General features: G+C 50.5%; 2 protein-coding genes across 3 annotated transcripts; both read right to left on the reverse strand.

Annotated features, from left to right (window-relative positions):
• Positions 1-355: 355 nt before the first annotated feature.
• On the reverse strand, positions 356-1,743 carry LOC132217268 (myeloid cell surface antigen CD33-like). Its single transcript, XM_059667357.1, has 4 exons — positions 1,643-1,743; positions 1,192-1,578; positions 712-990; positions 356-483 (listed from the first exon to the last, which is right to left on the reverse strand). The coding sequence occupies exons 1-4, from the start codon at positions 1,680-1,682 to the stop codon at positions 356-358; spliced, it is 834 nt and encodes a 277-aa protein (XP_059523340.1). The 5' UTR covers positions 1,683-1,743.
• Positions 1,744-12,623: 10,880 nt separating this feature from the next.
• Positions 12,624-21,290, reverse strand: LOC132216568 (myeloid cell surface antigen CD33-like). Of its 2 annotated transcripts, XM_059665845.1 has the most exons (7): positions 21,175-21,290; positions 20,723-21,109; positions 20,244-20,522; positions 19,968-20,015; positions 18,630-18,726; positions 18,274-18,352; positions 12,624-13,465 (listed from the first exon to the last, which is right to left on the reverse strand). In XM_059665845.1, exons 1-7 carry the CDS (start codon positions 21,212-21,214, stop codon positions 13,289-13,291), a joined length of 1,107 nt encoding a protein of 368 aa, XP_059521828.1. In that variant the 5' UTR covers positions 21,215-21,290; the 3' UTR covers positions 12,624-13,288. The 2 variants fall into 2 exon arrangements, with proteins under 2 accessions (XP_059521828.1, XP_059521829.1); XM_059665846.1 differs by lacking the exon at positions 19,968-20,015.
• Between the last annotated feature and the right edge of the window lie 1,994 nt (positions 21,291-23,284).

The following is a 23,284-nucleotide window of genomic DNA, read 5'->3' on the forward strand; positions in this document are numbered from 1 at the left end:
CACTGGGGCAGCACTATAACCAACTGAGTTACCTGGCCAGGGTCAACTTCAGTGCTTCCTTCATTATTGGCCATGTGACTATATTGCTTGTTCAAAAATACATAAATTAAACTATTGGAGGAAAATGCAAACGTGAGCCTGGAGGATTCGTCAGGAGATGGAGGAAAAGGGCCTTGAGAGGCAGCTCAGCCATGTGCAGGGTGCCTAGTTGTCCTGGTGCAGCTGACAGGGGCTGGGAGAAGTCCTCGGAGAGCAAGGGGCCAATGGGGACAGCTGCTCACAGCGGCCATGGGGGCTGAGGAAGAAGAGGGACCACTGGGTCCATCCACAGGGGGTGTCTGGTCACCGGGCGAGTTCAGGATGACCCAGGGTCCAGCCCTGTCCTGATCTGGAAGAGGCCTTGCTCCCTACAGCCCATGATGGCTCCCTTCTTACCTTTGCCATCTCCTAGGCAACCACCTGGTGTTGGGTTCTCCGGGACACCTGGGACAGGAAGAGAGGAGTTTGCTCGTCAGTGAGCTGAGATGGGGTGAGGATTGTTTAGGCATTGCACTTCCACCCACAGAGAACACAGAAATGCAAGAGGGACAGGTATTGTGTCCTTGAGGTCCCCTACACATCCAGGCCTCCAGGACAAAGCACCCAGCACACCTGCCTGGCCCTCCCGCTCTGCACACCCTCAGGGACCTGGTGTTCTGACCCAGCACTCACAGGTGACGCTGAGCTGGATGGTTGTCTCCACGGTCACACCAACGGCAGGAAAATGCACCTGACAGGTGAGGTCAGTGCCGTGGTCCTGGGGCTGTGGGGTGAGGGTGAGCATGGAGGAGAGTCGGGTCCTGGGGCCCAGGGCAGTGTGGGCAGCTGTTGTCCAGGAGAAGATGGGGGGCGTGGCCCGCTCACAGGCCCAGGGCACAGAGCAGGTCAGGTTCCTGGAGTGGCCGCTCTCCAGGGGCCCTGGGTTGAGGATGTGGGGTGTGTGGTTGAGGGCTGGTGAGGAGGGGGAGACAGGGAATCAGGAAGGAGGGCCCCAGCTGCAGCCCTGAGAGAAGCCTCAGGCTTTGGTTCAGCTCCTCCCCCTGAGCCCAGCACACTGTACCCCAACCCCCTCCCAGGATGGGGTCCCATCCCAGCCCTGCCCGGGGCCACCGTGAACTTCTCCCAAGGCCTATCCTGGAGCCCATTCCTTACCCGTCACTTGCACGGAGAGCATGTCCTGTATGTAAGAATATTTAAACTCTTGGTAACCTGCCCTCTCCACTCGAAAAAAATATAATCCCTCATCTGTCCTCCTGGCGTCTCTGATGTCCAGGGAGCAGTTGTTGGTCCGGGGATCCCCGAGGAGGTGGAATCGGCCCTGGGTCTCCTCCTGCACGTTACGAGCTGGGTTGCTTGTGACCACAGCAGCATCGTGGTGTACATTAGCTCCTTCTGGGAACCAGGAGCCATATGCAGGGATAGAAGTCCCAGAGGTCCACAGGGCAGTGAAGGTGCAGGACACAGAAACACACAGGCCCTCCTGCACTGTCACGGGTGTCTGCACTGTCAGCCTGAGTCTTTCATCCTGAGCCAGGGACCCTGCAAGAAAAGGAGGGTCAGCCGCTGCCCCCAACCCACTCTCCCTCTCCCCTCAGGTGCTCACCTGCCCATAGCAGGGACAGCAGCCACAGCATCTCTGACATGGAGGGTTTCTGGGCTCCTGTGGGTGGAAAAAGAATGAAGACAGTGAGTGGGAGGAAGGAGCATGGTGTGACCATGGAAGCTGGGGAGGGGCATGAGAACTTGGCCGTTCACAAAAGAGAAACCTCAGAGCCCAAGAGCTTCCCCTCTCTGCACAGAGCAGGCAGGCACCCCACAGCCCAGAGACCCAGGACACCCTCTCAGAGAAGAACAAACAGGAAGCTCACCCTGAGTCCTGTCCAATCTCAGGTCTTCCCTGCAGCTCCAGAGCTGAACCAGGACCTCTGAGGACATCTGAGGAAGGGACATGGGAGTCTCCTATGGTCCTCCCATTAGGGGCTTTTCTGAGCTCTGGTGTCTACACCAGGCATGTAAAATATACGGAAGGATCTTAGGTAAAGTGTTAGGGGCAGCCATTATTTCAGGAATTCATTCATTCACTCCCTCATTCATTCATTCTGCACAGAAAGGGAGGACACCCCACAGCCCAGAGACTCTCAGGTACAGGTCCATCCAGCATGTTCTGGACCTGGGTGAGGCCCGCCCTGACCCACCAGGAGGATAGCAGGGGCCTCTGCAGATCTGAGGATTGACAGACCATGAGTGGGTGTCTGAGTCCTGCCCAGGCAGAGGTGCTATTGGTGCCCTCAGTGTGCACTGGGGAGTGGGCACTTCCTGGCCTGAAAGTCACAGTGTTGCGTCTACTTGTGGTTCTGAACCAGGGCCTGCCAGGAACATTTGGCAACATCGGGACACATGTCATGGTCACGGCTAGGAAGGAGGGTGCAACGGAAGCCAGTGGGTAGAGTCCAGAGACGTTTCTGCACATCCTGCTTTGCACAGGACGGCCTCCCAACAGCAAGCCCAAAGGTCAGCCATGCCAAGGTCAAGACACCAGATCTATCCCCAGAGGTCGGCAGGAAGGGGTGTGGGATGTTTATGTGAGGGTGTGGCATGTCAAATATATGTAAGGATCTTAGTAAAGTATAGAAGGCAGCCATTAATTCAGGCATTTATTCACCCACTCACTCATTTATTCACTCCCTCATTCATTCAACAAACAGACTGAGCCTGTGCCCTGTGCGGGGGCTGGAGGAGAGAAGACCAGCAGACGCCCTCCATCCATGCCCAGAGATGGTCCCCATAGGGATGGAAAGGAAAGATGACCTCAGGACATGCCTGGGAGGGGCCATGATGGTGAAACAAGGCTGGGGCCATGACTGGAGGCCTCAAGAGCCACAAGAGAGCAGATTGGATGTGGCCTAGACCCTCCAGGGACAAGGAGGGACATTCCCAGCTGTGGGACCTGCTGTGGGCCCAGGGACAGTGAGGGGGTGAAATTGCTGAGGGGGTGGGGGGTTAGGGAGCTTTCTGATTTCTCCCTTTTCACATGACATCGTCACCCAGGTCTGGCCTCCTTTCTCACTTCCCTTCCTCCTGCCCTCTCACAATCTGGGACTGCTGACTCCTAACCACTTGCCTGCCTGCCTGATTTCCCCTAACCACTTCTGCCTGCCAGCCTCATCGCCCCCTAACTGCTTCCCTGCCAGCCTGATTGACACCTAACAGCTCCTCTGCCTGCCATATTTCCCCCAACTGCCCTCCCCTGTAGGCCTGGTCGCCCCCAACTGCCCTCCCCTGCTGGCCATCCTGTCGCTATGGGGGAGCAGCCATCTTGTGATGACATGGAGCGGCCAACTTGTGATGCGAAGGTGTGAGGGTCAATTTGCATATTACCTCTTTATTATATAGAATTACATGTGGGGAGAGAAATGGAAGATCACTTTCTCTTCCTTTTCATTTTTTCTTTTCTTTTTTTTTTTTGTCAGATTTGGCTCTGAGCTTTTTTTGTTTTTTGTTTTTTTTTAAATTATCTAAAGTTTTACATAGGTCTCCTTTTTCTCTGATTGACCCCCACCCCCAACCATTCCCCCCCCAGGCAAGCCCCCACCACCCCCAGTGTCTGTGTCCTCTCCTCCCTTTCTTATCAGGCCCTCAGTTTTAGGAGGCCACCCTCAGGGGCTCCTTTAATGTCACTCTTTCTGAAAGAACAATCCCGTTGGGGGTTAAGGCTTCAACAGATGAATGTGGGGGGAGGGGACCCAATTCTGTCCATAGCATCCAGGTTCCTGGGGTCCCCACCTTCCATCCATCCTTGTCTTTATTATTTTATTGTATGTATTTTTTATTGATTTCAGAGAGGAAGGGAGAGGGAGAGAGAGATAGAAACATCAATGATGACAGAGAATGATTGATCAGCTGCCTCCTGCACACCCCCTACTGGGGATCGAGCCTACAACCCGGGCATGTGCCCTGACCAGTAATTGAACCTGGGACCTTTAGTCTGCAGGCCAAGGCTCTATCCACTGAGCCAAACAGATTAGGGCCAACCTTGTCCTTATTACAGGCGGTACCACACACCTGCTACGTGCAGAGAAAGCAAGCATGTAAGTAATTGCATCATTCCTTCTTCCCCGTTGAAAGAAATACGTCCATCATCCAGGGGATATTCAAAGCACGGTTATATTTCCAGGGACTTGATTGAGGGGGGCTGCGGCCCTGAGGGCACCCACCCCAGGCTCCTCTGAGCTCTGGAACCAGTAGCCACAGGCAGGTGCGGGTTTGCTCCAGCCACCTGAGGGCAGGAGATGGTGCAGGGTGCGGGGACCCATAAGCCCTCCTGTATCATCACTTCCAGCTTGAAATCCGGGTGCTGGGCCTGGGACCCCGGCGTGGGCGGCTCGGCCTCACCCCCTGCCCTTCCAGCTCACCCCAGACGCCAGGGGCAGCAGCCTCTCTGGAGCAGGACCTGCCACGCCCCTTCCTGGTTTAGTCTGATGTCGAAGTTTCCTCTTTCAAGGAACGAAGAGCTGCAGAGCCCAGAGGAAGCCTCGACCATAAGGTGAGCAGGTCTTGGTGCACACAGAAGAGGAACCTCGGGCCGCTCTCCATCACAACCGCCTGGGCTGCCCTGGGAGACTTGCTCGCTTCCTCATTTCTCAGAGGCGGAGCCTGCGGTTCAGAGAGGGCCACAGACAGGCCACCAGAGCCTGGGAGGGCAGCACCTGCCCGTGTCTCTCTCCTGGCTCCTGCCCTTAGCCTGTCCTTTGCCACCTGCTCTCTGTACCAGCGACCGAGGCATCTGAATCCTGATAAGAAGTGGAGAAAGAGGATTGGCTTGGCTCAGTGGATAGAGTGTCAGCCTGCGGCATGAAGGGTCCTGGGTTTGATCCCGGTCAGGGCACATGCCCGGGTTGCGGGCTGAATCCCCAATAGGGGCCGTGTGCAGGAGGCAGCCGATCAATGATTCTTTCTCATTGTCGATGTTTCTATTTCTCTCTCCCTCTCCCTTCCTCTCTGAAATCAAGGGAGAGAGAGATAAAGTGGAGAAAGAGGATGGAAATATGGGTTTCCATGAAGCCACAAGCCATGCCCCTAATTACACAGAATGCACTCATGCCTGGGCCCCTGGCCAGCCTCTCTCCACCAGCACATGAGGGCGAGGCTGGGTGAGGGCTTGAAGGCTGCTGGGAACGCCCCTTCTAAGGCACAGTGCAGTTTTTCTCTGCACCTGGCCTCCCGCCTTTGATTCGGACAGCACCTCCTCTGCTCCAGGCTGGTCTCTCTGGCTGTTTCTCTAGCTTTTCACAAGCCCCAGCAGCCTGCAACTGTTCATCCTGAGCCACCCGGGATCACCCAGAGGTCATGTTGTGTCTGGTACGATGTGGTGTGCAGTAAGCTTACTTGCAGCTTCCTGGTAGCACCAGGGAAAGTGTTCTCTCTCTCTCTCTCTCTCTCTCTCTCTCTCTCTCTCTCTCTCTCCCTCCCTCCCTATCTCCCCTTCTATCTTTCCCCTCCCCCTCTCTCCCCCTCTCTCCCCTACTCTCTCCCCTACTCTCTCCCCTTCTCTCTTTCCCTTCTCCCCTTCTCTCTTTCCTCTCCCTTCTCTCTCCCTCTCTCCCCTCCTCTCTCTTTTCTCTCTCCCTCCTCTCTCCCCTCCTCTCTCTCCCTTTGTCTCTCCCTCCTCTCTCTCCCCACTCCCCCCTCCCCAGAGGTTCCTGACACCCTACTTTGCAACCACCTCCCATCCAATGCCCAGCAAACCAAATTAGAACCTCCTGGGAAACCTCAGCTCAGCCAAGAGAACCTGCAGAGGCAGAAATTCAGGTTTCTGCCTCCAGGTGGCAGCAATGGCCCTTCCAGCTCTGGTCCTCTTCAACCAGCCCTTGGAATGAGGGGAAAGGTCAGCCGAGACTTCTGTCATCAGCTCGAGCGGGTCCAGCTAATTGCTTGAAGCCAGTTAGTGTGAATATTTAGCATCGATTAATTACTCTTCTAAGTACTTTATCTACAAAAGCCACTTTGAGCTTTAGGACCACCCACTGAGGTCCAAAGTAATGATCTGTTTTCCACTGGAGGAGCGATAATGAGGTTCGCTGATGTGTCTCTATTTTTTTAAATAGATTTATTGAGGTACAGTTGATAGACCAAAAAAATGGCACCTATGTAATGCATGCAATTTGATGTGTTTGGACTTATGCATGTACCCGTTGAAACCATGACCATAATCAAGGTAAGAAATACATCTATCAGTGTTTCCCTGTGTCTCTTGTTTTGGGGAGCTTTGTTTGTTTGTCGTAAGAAAATGTAAGCCCTGGCCGGTAGCTCAGTAGGTGAGAGCGTCTTCCTGATACACCGAGGTTGTGGGTTCAATACCCAGTCAGGACACATACAAGAAGCAACCAATGAATGTGTGAATAAGTAGAACAACAAATTGATGTTTCTCTCTCTCTCTCTCTCTCTCTCTCTCTCTCTCTCTCTCTCTCTCTCTAAAAACAAACTAAAAAACTTAATAAATAACCCAGCTGGCAGAGCTGAGTGGTTGAGCATCAACCTATTAACCAGGAGGTCGCGGTTTGATTCCCTGAAAGGAATCATGCCCAGGTTTCAGGCTCCATCTCCAGTGGGGTGCATGCAGGAGGCAACCGATCAATGATTCTCTCTCATCATTGATGTTTCTACGTCTCCCTCCCTCTCCCTTCCTCTCTGAAATCAATAAAAAATACATTAAAAAAATTCATAACTAAATAAAAAGAAACTTTAATGTGAGACCTACTTTCTTAACAAAAATTTTAAGTGCACAATGCAGGCACTCCGTTGTACAGCCGGCCTCCAGTAGTTATACATCTTGCATAACTGACACTTTCTACCTGCTGAACACACACTCACCATTTCCCCTCCCTCCAGGCCAGGGCAGCCCCCACTCTATCCTCTGCTCCTATGAGCCTGAGTAGCTTAGATACTTCAAACAAGTGGAATCACGAAGCATTTGTCCTTCTGTGACTGGCTTATTCCACTTAGCATAATGCGTGACAGGAAATGCGTAAGGGAGTTCTTCCAGCTGAGAGGACGGGATGTTCAATGCAGTCACGCGCTGCTTCACAGATTCCGAGCGCTGTGTTCCCCGTGTCTTATCAGGGGGTCACTTCATAAATTATATAAATGTTTAACCACTATGCAATACCTCTGAAAGTCATATAATATTGTACATCAACTGTAATTTAAAAATAAATTATAAACATAGTACTAGAGTGGGGAAAGTCAAAGGCATGAAGGAAAATTCTGATAAGTTCAACCTGTGATTTACTGGTAAATGTTTAAGAACCAGATCATTGGGTACAGAGAGAGTCCTGATTTGCAGTGTTTTCCAATGTCCTGGGTGTAAATGTTGCCATCTTGGCCAATTCCAAGCACCCAATTTGAAGTCCCTGAGCCTGGAGTTGGGAAAAGAAGGGCACAATTGGCTCTTGCCAACCAGAGAGAGCCAGCTTCAGTACACAACTGTGTGCAATGTAATGAGAAATGTTTCTGCCTGGCCAAACCACCATATGCTAAGTCAAAAGGCCATCATTAGGCAGGAAATAAACTTTTTCAACTAACACTCAGCTGATTTCCTGAATATGAAAAGAGTGTCTTCAAATCATTAAGAAATCCACAAGGAAATACAAATGTGTCCTTAAAGATAACTCAACCTGGTTATCTTTAACCTAGTCACAAAATGACAAGGCACGTTAAAATGGCAGTGAGTTCATTTAGGATTTCATCAAGGATGAAAATGTTTAGCAGAGAAATAAGCACATTGCAGGGCTATAAACAGAACAACATCCAGGAAGCAGGATTTGCCAATATCAGTAGAAATTACAAACATACCCTTTGATCTAGGACTTTCTTCTCTAGGAAATTATTTCACACACACACACACACACACGCGCGCGCGCGCGCACACACACACACACACACACACTCACACACATGATGGATGTTCATACAAGTAATTTGTTACAGTATAATTTGACTTAGCTGAAGACCGAAAGCGCCATAGTTTTCCACCAACGGGGGCCAAGTACTTTATAGAATAATATACTTCCAATTGGAAGACCATGGAGTCATCAGTAAGAATAGAGAATGTTTCCTATGTACTGATTGATCCAGAAAGATCTCCAAGGAGGGCTTAGTTCATAGTAATGCACCAATGTAACTTTCTTATCTGTGACAAATGCGTCATGATGATGGAAGACTTTAATGATGAGGGGAGCTGGGTGAGGGATTTATGGGACTGGGGGAGCTCTGAGGAGGGGGGTAAGTGTGTGCCTGGAGGTTAGAACAGATGAGCTGGGATGTGGAAGACGAATCTTTGAAGGCAAGAATGTGCAACTCTCTCAAGCACCATGGACGTGTTTTGCACAAAGTAGCAGCACAGTAGTGATGAATATGTGTGAAATGACAGGCTTTGCAGATCTCCATAGAAGCAAATGCACAAGTTGTGGGATTTTGCATAAAGTTTTGCTTTAATTTTGGTAAAGGAAATGACATATATCTGTTTTTCTTCTCCCTGTATCTGCTCACTCACAACGAGAGGGAATAATAGTTCAAGAAACCAGAAGTGAGAGGTGAACAAAAGTTTGTTTTTCTCTCTAGGGACAGGGCCAAGTCAGCAAAGTGCTTCCCTAATGTGCCGGAGTGGGTTGGGGGTGGGAAGAAAGGTTGGAATATCCCTGTGTCTGGCCCTGTCTTTCTGGATCCGGTGTCCAAGACCTTTCCCATGTCCTCAAGTTTTTCTCATCCCTCCTTTATTTTGGAGGCCCCCAGCCCCGCCAGGAGAAACAGGAGTGAGGTTGGCGTCCGGTAGAATGCTGGCTCTGGGGGCTGAGCAGCTGGTTCTCTGTGTTTTGCTGTTTGGGGGACTCAGATAAGGGGTCACCCATGAGGGGCCACAGGGGAGGAGGAAGCCAGCTCCCATGTAGGTGCTCCTGAGCTGGGTGAAGTCCGGAAGGAGAGGCAGGTGTAGGAAAATGTCGGGAGGACATGAACTTCCTCTTTTCAGCCCTACGGGGAACCACACTTTCTGGCACTTTTTGATGGTGGGGCTCTGGACAGTCTGGGCTAGTAAGAGCAGGAAGTGTCTGCACAGAAGTTGGGGTGGGAGCCCTGGGGTGGTTGAGACCACCCAGAGAGAGACCAGAAGGCTCCAGACAGAAATGTGAGAAAACCCTAAAATAGGGATAGCCTGTCCCTGACTGAACAAGTTAAAACCAGCTCAGATGGGGAAAGACAGACAGTACACCCAAAGTTCTTCAGCTGGTCGTGAGACAGATACAGGTACAAAATTAAAAAGAAACCTCATTTCTCCCAAGGTCTTGCAACGGCTATAAAATGTCATAAAATGTCACCACTTGCAGTGGTGAATTCTTTCCTCCCATGATGCTCCGAGTCTGGTTTTGCTATTCCCATCTAGCTACTCAATACAGCATCCAGTTCCTAGTTAACACCCATACTGGGCGAAGGGCCCAAGCATGAGGGGGCGACACATCCTGGAAGGTCCTGGACACGTTGACCAACGTCATTGACCAGGGTGTCACCAGACCCTTCCCCAGGCTCCTCCTACTCTGCACTGGGGCCCGGTAAATGGTTAACTTCCGGGGGGGGGGGGGAGGGCGCTCCAGAGACACCCGGAAGTCATGTTGAGGAGCTGTCCTGTCGGTGGTGCTGAAACAGGGTCTCCAGAGGCTTCTGTCCAGTTTGAGGCCAGGAGGGAAAAGGGGCGGGGATGGATGGAACCAGGGGAGAAGCAGACCATCGGAAGTGATGGGGAAGGGAAGCACTTCCTGGATACTTATTTCTGGCTCTGATTGATTCTTCTTGCTGGACTCACCTGACAGTGTCAAAGGGACTTGGAGAGGAATGAGGCTACCTGGCTGCCTTTTGATTCTGAGTCAGGATGTGGGAAACCACGGGTCTGAGTGTCTGTCCTCTGTTAGGTCAGCGACTGAGGTGCCCTGCCTCTGTATTGCTCTCAACTAATTTGCTGTCTTCTTATCACTTTTCAGAACTCTCCATGGGTTGTCTCTTGCACCATTTATGGGGTTTATAGCGTGAGTAGAGGGGAGGTGCCGGGGACAATGGGTCCATACCATCCGCTCTGGATTGGAAGTTTAAGCATCAACGTTTAATGTTTTCAGCGGACGGGTTGATCTGTATTGCTATAATGACACTATGATGAACAGAAGTCTGACTCAGCTATTCCTTCTGGGTCTAGGGCAGAGGAGTTCAGGCGTTTTCTTATACCATATTTGTTTCCGTATGGGTCACTTTATGAACGTACTATATAGAGGCCCAATGTATGAAATTCCTGCATGGGAGTGGGGGGGGGGGATCCCTCAGCCCAGCCTGAACCCTCTCCAATCTGGGACTGCTGGCTCCTAACCACTCACCTGCCTGCCTGATCACCCCTAACCACTCTCCCTGCCTGCATGATGCCCCTAACTGCTCCCCTGCTGGACTGATCACCTCTAACTGCTCTCCTCTGCTGGACTGATCACTCCTAACTGCTCTCTCCTGCCAGGCTGATTGCCCCTAACCACCTCTGCCTTGGACCCTGCCACTGTGACTTTGTCTGATGCTGCAAGTAAATTCTGGCCTGTTTTTGTTTAAACTATTTTTAAGTTCAAATATTGTTTTATTTTCAGGAGGAAGATTATGAGCTCCTGCTTTTTACTTCATTTTTCAACCCAGACATATATTTTTGAGCCCATTTTGAAGGATAAGAAGGTGTTACCCACATGGTGATTTGGTGAGGGGAGTTCCTGGAGGAGGGATGTGGATGCTCAAAGACAGGGAGGGATGCACCAGAACAAGGGTTCTTAAAGAATGGCTTGAGGGGTTGATGACTTAGGCTATGGTGATGGAAAAGTGGACTGCATGAGATTAAGAATAACTTAGAACAGCCCTGGCTGGGTGGCTCAGTTGGTTGGAGCATTGTCCTGTACAGTAAAAGGTGACAAGTTTGATTCCTGGTCAGGGAACATACCTAGGTTGTGGGTTCCATCCCCAATAAGGGTATATATAGGAGGCGACCAATTGATGTTTCTCTTTCACCTCTCTCTCGCTCTTCTCTTTCTCTCTCTCAAAATCAAATAAACATATCCTTGATGAGGATTTTTTTTTTAAAAAAAAAGAATACCTTAGAGCAGAGGTCAGAGAACTATAGCCACGGGGGCTGCCTACTTTTGTAAATAAAGTGTTGTTGAGACACAGCCACATTAATTTATTTTCAGATTGCCTATGGCTGTGTTTGCACTGCAAACAGAGATGCCCAGTTGCAACAAAACCCACACAGCTTGCAAAGCCTAACATACTTGCTCTCTGTCCCCTTCCAAAGTTTTTTCCATGATGCGTGATCTAGAATGTCAAATTGAGAGGCTTGTCAATGGTTCTTTTGGGCTGAGGAGATAGAGCAGTATTTTGACTCCGAGTTCTAGGAAATTCTATAAGTGTTAGTGAGTGATTTTGCCCATAGCAGGCAGGCAGGATGCACAGGGAAGATTCAGGAGTGGAGGGAGGTGATGGGAAGGGATCCACAGAAGGAATCTGCGTAGAGAGTGAGGCTGACATGTTGCCATACAGTGTCCAGGACAGGACAGATTATACCCAGCCTCTGAGTGACGCCACTGACACCATCCCTTGGACAGCGCCAGTGTGCATCAACCTCTCACAGCATACCAGGACTTTTGCAGGGTGTTTCCCATATGTACTTTTTAAAAATTATATATATTATTGATTTCTCACATAGAGGAAGAAAGAGGGACAGAGAGTCAGAAACATTGATCAGCTGCCTCCTGCACACCCCCTACTGGGGATGTGCCCGCAACCACAGCAAATGCCCTCGACCAGAATCAAACCTGGGACCTTTCAGTCCGCAGGCCGACGTTCTATCCACTAAGCCAAACTGGTTAGGGCTCCCATATGTACTTTTAAAAAACATCTTTTTAAAAGAAGAATATCTTACCTGTCGAGACAGCCTGGAGGGACCTGGAGAATGTCATGCTAAGTGAAATAAGTCAGCCAGAGGAAGACAAGTATCACATGCTCGCACTCATGGGTAGAATCTACGTTAACAAAATAAATTGATGAACGGAGTGGATCCAGAGACATGGAAGCATGGGACAGAGTGCGGAATCTCAGAGGGAAGGTGAGGGAGAGTGTGTGGATAGGGAGATAATCAATGAAAGAACTTGTATGCGTATATGCATGACCCATGGACACAGACAATAGGGTGCTAAAGGTATTGGGTGGGGGTGGTGGTCGGGGTGGGTTGGAGGGGGTCAATGAGGGAATAAAAGGGACATATGTAAGACTTTCAACAATAAAGAATTCTTTTTTTAAAAAAGAAAAAATATCTTTTAAAATTGATTTCAGAGAGGAAGGAAGAGGGAAAGAGAGAAACATCAATGATGAGAGAGAATTGATCCCACAACCCAGTCATATGCCTGGACCAGGAATTGAACCATGACCTCCTGGTTCATAGGTTGATACTCAACCAGTGAACCACACCAGCCAGGCGCCATATGCATTTTTTTAAATTTTTTTTATTGACTGGAGAGAGAGAAAGACATCGATTTGTTGTTCCACTTATGCATTCATTGGTTGGTTCTTCTTTTAAAAATATTTTCATTGATTTTTTTTCTTTGAAAGACAGGGGAATGGAGAGGGAGAGAGAAAGAGAAACATGGATGCGAGAGCAGGGCATCTATCAGCTGTCTCCTGCACGGCCCCTACTGGGAATCGAACCGGAAACCTGGGCATGGAATCAAACCAGCAACCTTTCGGTGCACAGGACGCAGTCAAACAACGGAGCCACACCAGCCGGCACCATTGGTTGATTGTTGTGTGTGCCCTGACTGAGGCTCACAGCCTTGGTGTAACAGGACAACACTCTAACCAACTGAGCCGCCGGCCAGGTTCCATGTGTACTTTTATTTAATGCTCATAGCAACCCTACGACGTAGAACTTCTTACGCCTGATCACAAATCAGGAAATCAAATTCCAGAGGAGTAAGGTGGCTCAGGTGGTGTCATATTTTTCTTAATCGATGGAAAGAGCATGAACTTGCTTCCAGGTCTCTCTGATTGCAATGCCCAAGATGGTTCCAACATACCAGAAAAGGCATCTACAGTAGTTTATAAACCCACTGCCTGTGGGGATGTGAGCTCTCCAAAAGTCAGCTGGTAGGTCCCCCTTCCTCCCAGAGGATATGGACATTTCAGCCTCTCACTGGGTCCTGACATTTGAGTATTCCGGTTCGGTGTTTGTCTGAGGAGAGTTCTTCCCCTGAAAGCGGAGGGAGGCATAATACACCTCTGGCTCCACCCTCAAGGTCGGGGCGGCCCCTGCAGAGCTAGTGGAGTCAGCCGCTGGGCTGTCTAACTCCGGAGTCTTCTGGTGACCCTGTGTGGAAAACAAATAACAACAGAGTCAGAGCAGGGTGGGGACAGCGGGAGGAGTTCCTGCAATGAATTTGATTGTAATAGGATCTTTGCTCATTCTTCCATTTTTTTTAAATAAATTTTTAAAATTTATTTTTTGTTCATCCTCACCTGAGGATATCTTTTTCCATTGATTTTTAGAGAGGGGGGAGGGAGAGAGAGAGAGAGAGAAGGAGAAACATCGATATGAGAGAGACACATCTGTTGGTTGCCTCCTGCATGCACTCTGAATGGGGCAGGCATGGAACCCATAACCCAGGTACGTGCCCTTGACCAGAAATTGAATCCACAACCCTTCTGTGCATGGGCTGACACTAACGACTGAGAAATATCGGTCAGATCATTCTTTCATTTATTGAATATTTCTCAAGGTCCCATTTAATCACTTATCCAACAAAGATAACTCTTATTGGTTGCTTTCCAATTCTAGTGACCACTCACACAGACCTTTGTGGGAAATACTATTATTTTACAAAGAAAGACAGTAAGTCTCAGAGAAGTTAGGTACTTCTCAAGAGCACACATCTACTGGTCATGAACTCAACCCCTGGTCTCTCAGAGCTCTCCTATGTGCCAAACACTGGATATGCAGGGAGATGTTTATGAAAAAGAACTTCTCCTTCTGTGTGTCTCTCCTTTATTCCCTTTAAAAAAAATCCTCCCCCACGGATATGTTTTTATTGAATTATAGAAAGAGAGGAAGGGAGAGAGAAAGATCGATGTGAGAGAGAAATATCGATCAGTTGCCTCCCGTATGTGCCCCAACCAGGCATCTAACCTGCAACCTTTTGGTGTATGAGATGACACTCTAACCAACTGAGCCACCGAGCCAGGGATCTCCTCTACTTTTACACCAAGCAATTCTTTGACATCAGCTGGACATCCTACAACTGGACTCAGTTCTGACACCATCTACTTGAAGATATTGTCAGATCCCACAGATTAAAGGCTCAGTCCCACAAGATCCCCCATCCCCACTGCCACTTCAGTTGCCAATCACAAGTCCAGGTTGCCACCTGTGCTTCTGACCAACTGGCTGTAAATCAGAGGTCCCCACAATTCCCTCCTCAAGTTCAATTAATTCTGTAGAGTGACTCACAGGATTCAGGGTAACTAGCCATAGAACAACTTGTTGTGGAAGGATGTGATACAGGATACAGATGGGCATCTGATGAAGAGATGCATGGGCCCAGGTATGAGGGAAGGGCAAGGAGCTTCTATGTCTTGCCAAGTGCACCAACTTGAAATCTCCCTCAGCCCCACACTCAGCATTTTTATGGAGGTTTCATCATGTAGACATGATCAATAATTAATTCCATTTCCAGCCCCTCTCCTCTCTCTGGAGAATGGAGGATGGAGCTTAAATGTCTAAGCTTCTAATTATAGCTCAGTCTTTCTGGTGACCACCCCCCATCCAGGAATCCACAAGAGTTGCCTCATTACACCCTGGCTGGTGTTCTCAGTGGTTAGAGTGCCAGCCCATGCACTGAAGGGTCATGGGTTGAATTCCTGTCAAGGGCAGGTACCTGGGTTGCAGGTTTGCTTCCTGGCCCCAGTCTGGCACCTATGGGAGGCAATAAATTCGTGTGTTTCTGTTTATCTCTCTCTCTTTTCCCCTCACCCTTGCCCTCCCTCCCGTCCACTCTTTTTAAAAAATCAATGGAGAAAATATCCTCAGGTAAGGATTAACAACAACAACAAAAATGTTGCCTCATTAGAAAAAAACAAACTCTTCTATCACTCTGGAAATTCCAAGGGACTGAAGAGTGCAACCATTTTCTGCTATAGACTCATTCCTTGGCTCCAGAGTTACTGCAACATTTCTCAAACGAGGCTTTTCACTTCCTCTTCCTCCATTCTCTCTTGAACTCAAGCCAATTAAGATATCTGCCTCTGTAAGGCCACAGGATCTGCTTTTATCCAGATCATTTCTGATGCCACTTACTAAATTTAAACCAGTGGTTCCCAAAGTGGGGCACATGCCCCCCAGGGGGGAATTTTGATTATTAACGGGGGTAATTGGAGAATAAGTTATCAACATTGAAATTTTTGCATTTCTTACGGGTCTAGGGGCCTCATATACAGTATAAAAATATATATTGTGATGTATTTATGCATTTCAGTTTTCTATTATATGTTTTGAAACTTTGCTTTATATCACTTCATATTATGTTATTTTTTAAAGCAATTTCTTAGTGATTTCTTCCTCAGTACTTCAACTGTCCTTTCATTCTTTTATTTTTCTCTTTCACAGGTGCCATGTTCTTTGGAAGCTTGTTTAGACCATTTAATGGCCTTTTACGCTTCCTCCACGTGAATAGGAGTTCACTTTTTGAATAACAAGAATTATATGTCATGAGGGGGGCAAAAGGATTTTAGAGATGCTCAGGTGGGGCATGGCCAAAAAAGGTTGGGAAACACTGTTTTAAACAGTCATTTCTCAGACCCTATTTTACCAGACTTATTAGCATTTGAAAAAAGGTGAGCACTCTTGCCCCCTTGAAGTTCCATCCCCATTTGGCCACCAGGGTCCATCCCTACACTCTCCTGGTCAATTATTTTTCTTCAGTGGACTTTTTGCTCTTTCCACCACGTCTCCCTGACTCTTAAGTGCTGGAGGGCCCCAGGGCTCTGTCCGCAACCCCTTTCTTTCCTTTGTGGCTTCATCCACTATCAAACCTTGATGTGGAAGACCCCCAAATCTCTGTGCCTCCCACCTGGACCCCTCTCCTGACCTCCAGACTCTGGCCATCTACTTGTCCTCTTCACATAAACATCTCAGAAGTGCCTCAAACTTACCGTAACCAAAGCAAAGTTTGACCGCCTCTCAAAAACATGCCTTTCCTGCAGAGTTGGCAATTTCAAGAATTGGTACTTCAATTCTTTAAGTTGCTCAGGGCAACCACATTAGAGTCATCCTTGGTATCTATAGACATTTGTGAACATCTATGGCTATCTGTGGACCCCTATGACATTGTTGGGCATCTATGACATCCATGGATATATCCATGACAATCAGTGGACATCTCTGACCATCTTTGAATATCTTTGACATTTCTGGACATCTATACTATCCATAGAGTTATCTTTGACATCTATAAGTATTTAAGGGCATCTATGACTATAGATGGACCTCTACGACATCACTGGACATCTATGACATCTATGGAGTCCTCCGTGACGTCTATGACACCTATGAGGTAAAGGCAAATAGCTCACACCCAAGTGTACCCTGTCATTCCATTGGCAAATCCTGTTGACCCCACTTTCAAAATGTTTCCAGACCCCAACTGCTTCACACCACATTCATCACTGATGCCCTGTTTGATGGACTGAACTGTGTCCCTTAAATTCATATGTTGAAGCTCTAACTCCCAATGTGACTATATTTGGTGATAGGGCCTTTAAAGAGGTACTTAATTTTTTTAATGGGGTCATTAGAGTAGAACACAACATGACTCAAGTCTTTATAAAAAGAAGGGAGAGCCAGTTATGCATGGGCACAGAGAAAAGGCCATGAGAGAGCAAGAAGGTGGCCGTCTGCACACTCAGGAGGGACATTTTACATTTGTAACGTAATGATTTGTAAAAATACATATATTGACAAGTGGGAGATACTGGCCGAAAGAAAAGATAAATGCATGGGTGATGGCTGATTGTGAGCTCAAACACCTCACAGTAGTATCCACATAAGTTAGAGTTCAATGAGAGTCAGAACTTGGAGGATGAGCAGGAGCAGGGCAGGTTGAGGCAGGCATGTGAAGAGGAGGGGACAGCCAAGCGATGATTCTGAGATGCAAAAAGTTTACTTTGTTGGAGGCAGATGAGCAGTCGAGTGCGGGAGGCACAAAGCATGGAAAGTGACTGGTTTTCCTGCCTCAAATTCCAGACCAAGTTGCCTGGGTGCTCGGCAGTGTGGAGAACCAGTGCATTTCAGACTTGGGTGTGATGTGGCAGTGCTGGGGAGGAGAGGTAGGAGGGCTTCAGTAGACATGCTTTGCAGTGTATTAGTGCAGAAAGAGCTGGTGAAGGACTGGGAAGGACAGGGCCGGGTCTCTGGTTGGGTTTCAGGGACAAGAATACCATTGGTGATATGGAGAGCCCAGCAGAAGTATATTTTGGGGGTGTATTAACCAAGTGCATTTTATGTTTTGATATTTGGGGCTTTGAAAACCCTAGAGAAACTGTCCCTGCCAGGACTAGCTAATTGCTAGAGATAGGAAAGGACTTGCCTGTAAGTGTGACTTTCATATTGCAAACCAACCAGTCCAATCCAAACTCCATGCCTCCAATCATCACCGTTATGGAACTCTTACACTTTCGACCAGTCCCCTCCTGTCCTGATCACACCAGGACCAGGGACCAGACAATGAAAGACAGCCCCTACAGCCCGGAGCCTGTTGAAATTATTCAAACTAGCTAGTTCTAAGCCTGCTCCCCCTGCCTCACCTCACCTTCCCCATGGAAACCATCATCAAGGTTCCTGCCACGTTTTCCCCTTCACTTCCTCTGCCCCCTGACTGACCCTGGTGCTGCCCTGTGTGGCCCTGTGGTGTAATGTTTTCCCCTTCTCTTGGGAACTGTGAGGAACAAATCGACAAGTTGTCTCCTGATCTGTTGGCCTGACATACCTGAATAATAAGAAAACCTACATTTTCCAAAAGAGTGGGAAGGTGAAGAGCTCATTTCTGGACACGCTGAATGGAATAAAAATGTGGGCCACCCAGGAAGTGGGGCAGGGTTGCATGCCAGCATGCCCATGTTACTCACCAGGGAAGCTGGCCCCGTGGCCGTGTGGATGTTGCCCATGCCCATGGCTGTCCTGGCTTTCTTCCTGCGGGTCTTCACTCTGTTGGGAGACGCCAGGGTCTTTGACACAGGGTCACTCTTTGAGGCTGGAGTGAGTGACTAGGGAAGGCCAAGGGTGGGGCAAGACCAGGAGCCTTCATAACAAGAATTTGGAACAAGGTTCCCCCCCCACCACCACCCTCACCCCGATGCAAGCCTGGCTCAGTGGCTACAGGCTGGATTCTCACCACCACGGCACCCCTTACCTTTGCTCCGGGCCCTCACAACCCCTCTAAGTTCCTACTCTCTACCTCTGGCCCACACCTGTCCCATCTCACACAAAATAGATGAGGCAGATGCAGCCAGCAAGCAGTGCAGTGACACCGGCTCCCCCGACGGCCGCCTGAACTACGTCTGCCCTCGTCCTCGGTTCCCCTGCAGACAAGAGAGACATGGGCGAACTCCAAGCTTGATGAGCAGGCATGTATCCCCTCTTCTCAAGCACGAAGAGATGGGTGCCCCTCTCCTCCCATCCAGGGCTGAGCAACTACGTCCTCTAGGACCATGGGGTGAAGGACACGGTCTACGTGACATCTCCTATCCAGTCCCCACACTCCTGTGCAGCAAACCTCATCTTTTCTAGGACTTGGGTTCTTCTCCATCTAGGGTTTCTGTGCCACAGACTCCAGACCTGGCTGTAGTAGGATCTTGCGCCTCAGTGTCCCATGGGCACTCCAGGGAGAGACACACACAGAGTCTGTGGGTTGCTGAAAGACCTCTCTTCTTCCTTCCTAGGAAGGTGTCAAAATATTCTCTCCTGGCCTCCATTGGCCCTGTCTCTCAGGTGGTCTTTTGTGCCTCCAGAAGAAGGTGAAATCCAGGAGGTTCTCAGACCTTCAGGCGAGACCCAGACAGCTTTCGTGGTCTCATTTGGCCATGCCTCCCAGGAACCCTGGGGTCAGGGATGTGTCTCTGAGCATCACCTGTTACAGTCTGATGGAACTGCTCAGAGAGTCCTAACAGGGCCACTGACCAGTGGGGTGGGGACCAGATGCCATCACCAATGGGAATAGGGCAGGAGGAGGATAGGGCTCTAGAGACAGGTCAAGGTGAGGGCCAAGGGGAGGGCAGGCAAAAAATAGAGATCTTCAGAGAAGTGAAACTGTTCTGCATGACACTATAATGGTGTACACGTGTCATGATACAATGTCCAAGCCCATCGAGTGTACAACACCAAGAGTAAACCATAAATATGAGTTTTGGTCGACAATGATGTGTCACTGTAGGTTCATCGATTGTACAAATGTCCCCTCTGGTGGGGGATGTGCATGTCAGGGAGGGTGTGACTGCTTTAGGGGAAATCTCTCTAACCTTCTGTCTCCTGCTCAATATTGCTGTGAATTTATAACTTCTCTTAAAACCTAAGTCTACTCTAAAAATGACCCAAGGCATTTGTAACTGGGGCAAGATAAAGAGCATCTGTTAGGGTGGGCAGGGAGACGGTTGTGGTCACTCTGACCAGCCTGTGGTTGGAGGGTATTGGGGAAGAGGTCAGATAGGGGTGTTCATGTTTAACTGCACCCACACCTCCCTGCTGAACTCTGAATTCCACCTCTGAACCACCCAGACAGAGACCTACGTCAGTCAATGCCCCATGACAGAAGGCTCCTTCCCACCTGCACTGTCTCCTAGGCAACCACCTGATGAAGGGTTCTGTGGGGCACCTGGGACAGGAAGAGAGGAATTCCTTCTTCAGTGGACTGAGATGGAGTAAGGATCATTTAGACATTCCCCCTCCAACCTCAGAGACCACAGAAATGCAAGAGGGACAGGGCTTTCTCCTGCAAATCCCCTACACAGCAAGGTCCCCAGGCCAAAAGCACCAACCACACCAGCCTGGCCCTCCTGCTCTGCACACCCTCAGGGACCCGCTGTTCCGACCCAGCACTCACAGGTGACGTTGAGCTGGATGGTTGTCTCCACGGTCACACCAACGGCAGGAAAATGCACCTGACAGGTGAGGTTAGTGCCATGGTCCTGGGGCCGTGGGGTGAGGGTGAGCACGGAGGAGAGGCGGGTCCTGGGGCCCAGGGAGCTGTGGGCAGCTGATGTCCAGGAGAAGATGGGGGGCGTGCCCCACTCACAGGCCCAGGGCACAGAGCAGGTCAGGTTCCTGGGGAGGCCGCTCTCCAGGGGCCCCGGGTTGAGGATGTGGGGTGTGTGGTTGAGGGCTGGTGAGGAGGGGGAGACAGGGAATCAGGAGGGAGGGTCCCAGGTGCAGCCCTGAGAGCAGCCTCAGCTTTGGTCCAGCTCCTGCCTCTGAGCCCAGCACACTGTACCCCAACCTCCTCCCAGGATGGGGTCGCATCCCAGCCCTGCCCGGGGCCACCGTGAACTTCTCCCAAGGCCTCTCCTGGAGCCCATTCCTTACCCGTCACTCGCACGGTGAGCATGTTATGTAAGTAAGAATATTGAAGCCCTTTTGAACGTTCCCTCTCCACTCGAAAAAAATATAATCCGCCATCTGTCCTCCTGGCATCTCTGATGTCCAGGGAGCAGTTCTTGGTCCGGGGATCCCCGAGGAGGTGGAATCGGCCCTGGGTCTCCTCCTGCACGTTACGACTCTGGTTGCTTGTGACCACAGCAGCATCGTGGTGTACATTAGCTCCGTCTGGGAACCAGGAGCCATATGCAGGGATAGAAGTCCCAGAGATCCACGGGGCAGTGAAGGTGCAGGACACAGAAACACACAGGCCCTCCTGCACTGTCACGGGTGTCTGCACTGTCAGTGTGTATCCTGCATGCTGAGCCAGGGACCCTGCAGGAAAAGGAGTGTCAGCCCCAGCCCTCGCCCTATGCCCCCCTCTCCCCTCAGACACTCACCTGCCCACAGCAGGGGCAGCAGCCACAGCATCTCTGACATGGAGGGTTTCTGGGCTCCTGTGGGTGAAAAAAGAATGAAGACAGTGGGAGAGGGGACCGTGGTGAGACCACGGAAGCTGGGGAGGGGCATGAGAACTTGGCCGTTCAGAAAAGAGGAACCTCAGAGTCCAAGCCCTTCCTCTCTCTGCACAGAGCAGGCAGACACCCCACAGCCCAGGACAGACAGAAAGCCAGCCCCGCGTCCTGCCCAATCTCAGGTCTTTCCTGCAGCTCCAGAGCAGAACCAGAACCACTGAGGACATCTGAGGAGGGGACACGGGAGCCTCCTAAGGTCCTCCCGTTGGGGGCTTTTCTGAGCTCTGGTGTCTACACCAGGCATGTAAATGTACAGTTGGGTCTTAGGTAAAGTGTCAGGGGCAGCCATTACTTCAGGAATTCATTCATTCACTCACTCACTCATTCACTCACTCATTCATTCACTCACTCATTCATTCATTCACCCATTCTCTCCCATCCATTCATTCTGCACAGAGTGGGAGGACACCCCACAGCCCAGAGACCCTCAGAAGCAGATCCATCCAGCATGTTCTGGACCTGGGTGAGGCCCGCCCTGACCCATGAGGGTGAAAGCAGGGGCCTCTGCAGATCCGAGGCTTGCCAGACCACGGGTGGGTGTATGAGTCCTGCCCAGGCAGAGTTGTTGTTGGTGCCTTCAGTGGGCACTGGGGAGTGGTCACGCATTTACCCATTCATTCATTCATTCATTCACCCATTCACTCACTCTTTCATTCACCCATTCATTTATTTACCCACTCACTCATTCATTCATCCATTCATGCATTTACCCATTCATTAAGCCATTCATCAATTCATTTACCCATACACTCACTCCTTCATTCACCCATTCAGTTATTCACCCATTCAGTTATTCATTCATTTGTTTCTTCATTCACTCATATATTCATTCACTCATCGATTCATTCACTCGACAAACAGACTGAGCCTGTTCCCTGTGTGGGCGCTGGAGGAGAGAAGCCGGGAAGATGCCCTCTGTCCACGCCCAGCGATGCTCCCCATGGGGCGGAAGGGGGGAGGCAGATGACCTCAGGACCTGCCTGGTAGAGGCCGTGGTGGTGATACAAGACTGGGGCCATGACTGGAGGCTCCACTGGCTGGTGGCTCTTGGGCACAACAGGGTGGACTGGATGTGGCCCGGACCTTGAGGGGACAAGGAGGAACATTCCCAGGTATGGGACCTGCTGTGGGCCCAGAGACAGTGAGGGGGTGAAGTCGCTGAGAGGAGTGGGTAGGAAGCGCTCTGCTTTCTCCCTGCTCACATGACATCGGCCCCCAGGTCTGGCCTCCTTTCTCACTTCCCTTCCTCCTGCCCTGTCACCTCTGCTGGAAGCCATCCTTGGGCACCAGGGGCGCTAGCTCTGGGCCATGCAGCCGCCCATGTCTTCTGAAGCCATCCCTCCCTCTTTGTCATCAACTCTCTGACCCTCCACGTGGTGACCGGCCTGTCCATTCTCCCGGCATTCCCTGTGCTGGAGCTGGGGGTGGACAGACAGACACACCCTGACCCCTGGCCAGGCTACTGCGGGGGCGAGTGCAGGGAGCTCTCAGCAGCTATACCAGGGAAGCTCAGCTGCTGTTGCCCAGCCCTGGGCTTGCTCACATCCCCCTTCCCGTGTCTCTCTCCCCAGAACCCCAGTGCCGCAGCCACACACCTGACAGGCCCCAGGCCCTTCACCCAGGCCCAGGCCCCCCAAGACAAGCGCCCCGCACCACCACCACACACACACCCCTGTGTGTCCCCGGCATCCCTGAAGCTGAACCTTAGAATAAGGTAGAGTTGTTGGACCTCATCCCGGCTGAACTGGGGTCCCCATTGGCCTGGAGTAGCCCTCCTCTGCCCCCTTCCCCATCCTCACTTATATCTCCCGAGCAGGAGCAGCTCAGACCCCAGCTTTCTCTCGCTCCGCCCCCCGCCCCCCCAAACCCCCCATGCAAGGAGACCTGGGCGCCCACAGGTGCCATGCCAGCGGGTGAGCTCCCCAGGTCTCCAGCCTTGCTGCGCGGGACAGCTCCACCCCTGGGCACGGAGGAC

Source organism: Myotis daubentonii, chromosome 15, assembly GCF_963259705.1.
Source record: "Myotis daubentonii chromosome 15, mMyoDau2.1, whole genome shotgun sequence".
Lineage (NCBI taxonomy): Eukaryota > Metazoa > Chordata > Mammalia > Chiroptera > Vespertilionidae > Myotis > Myotis daubentonii.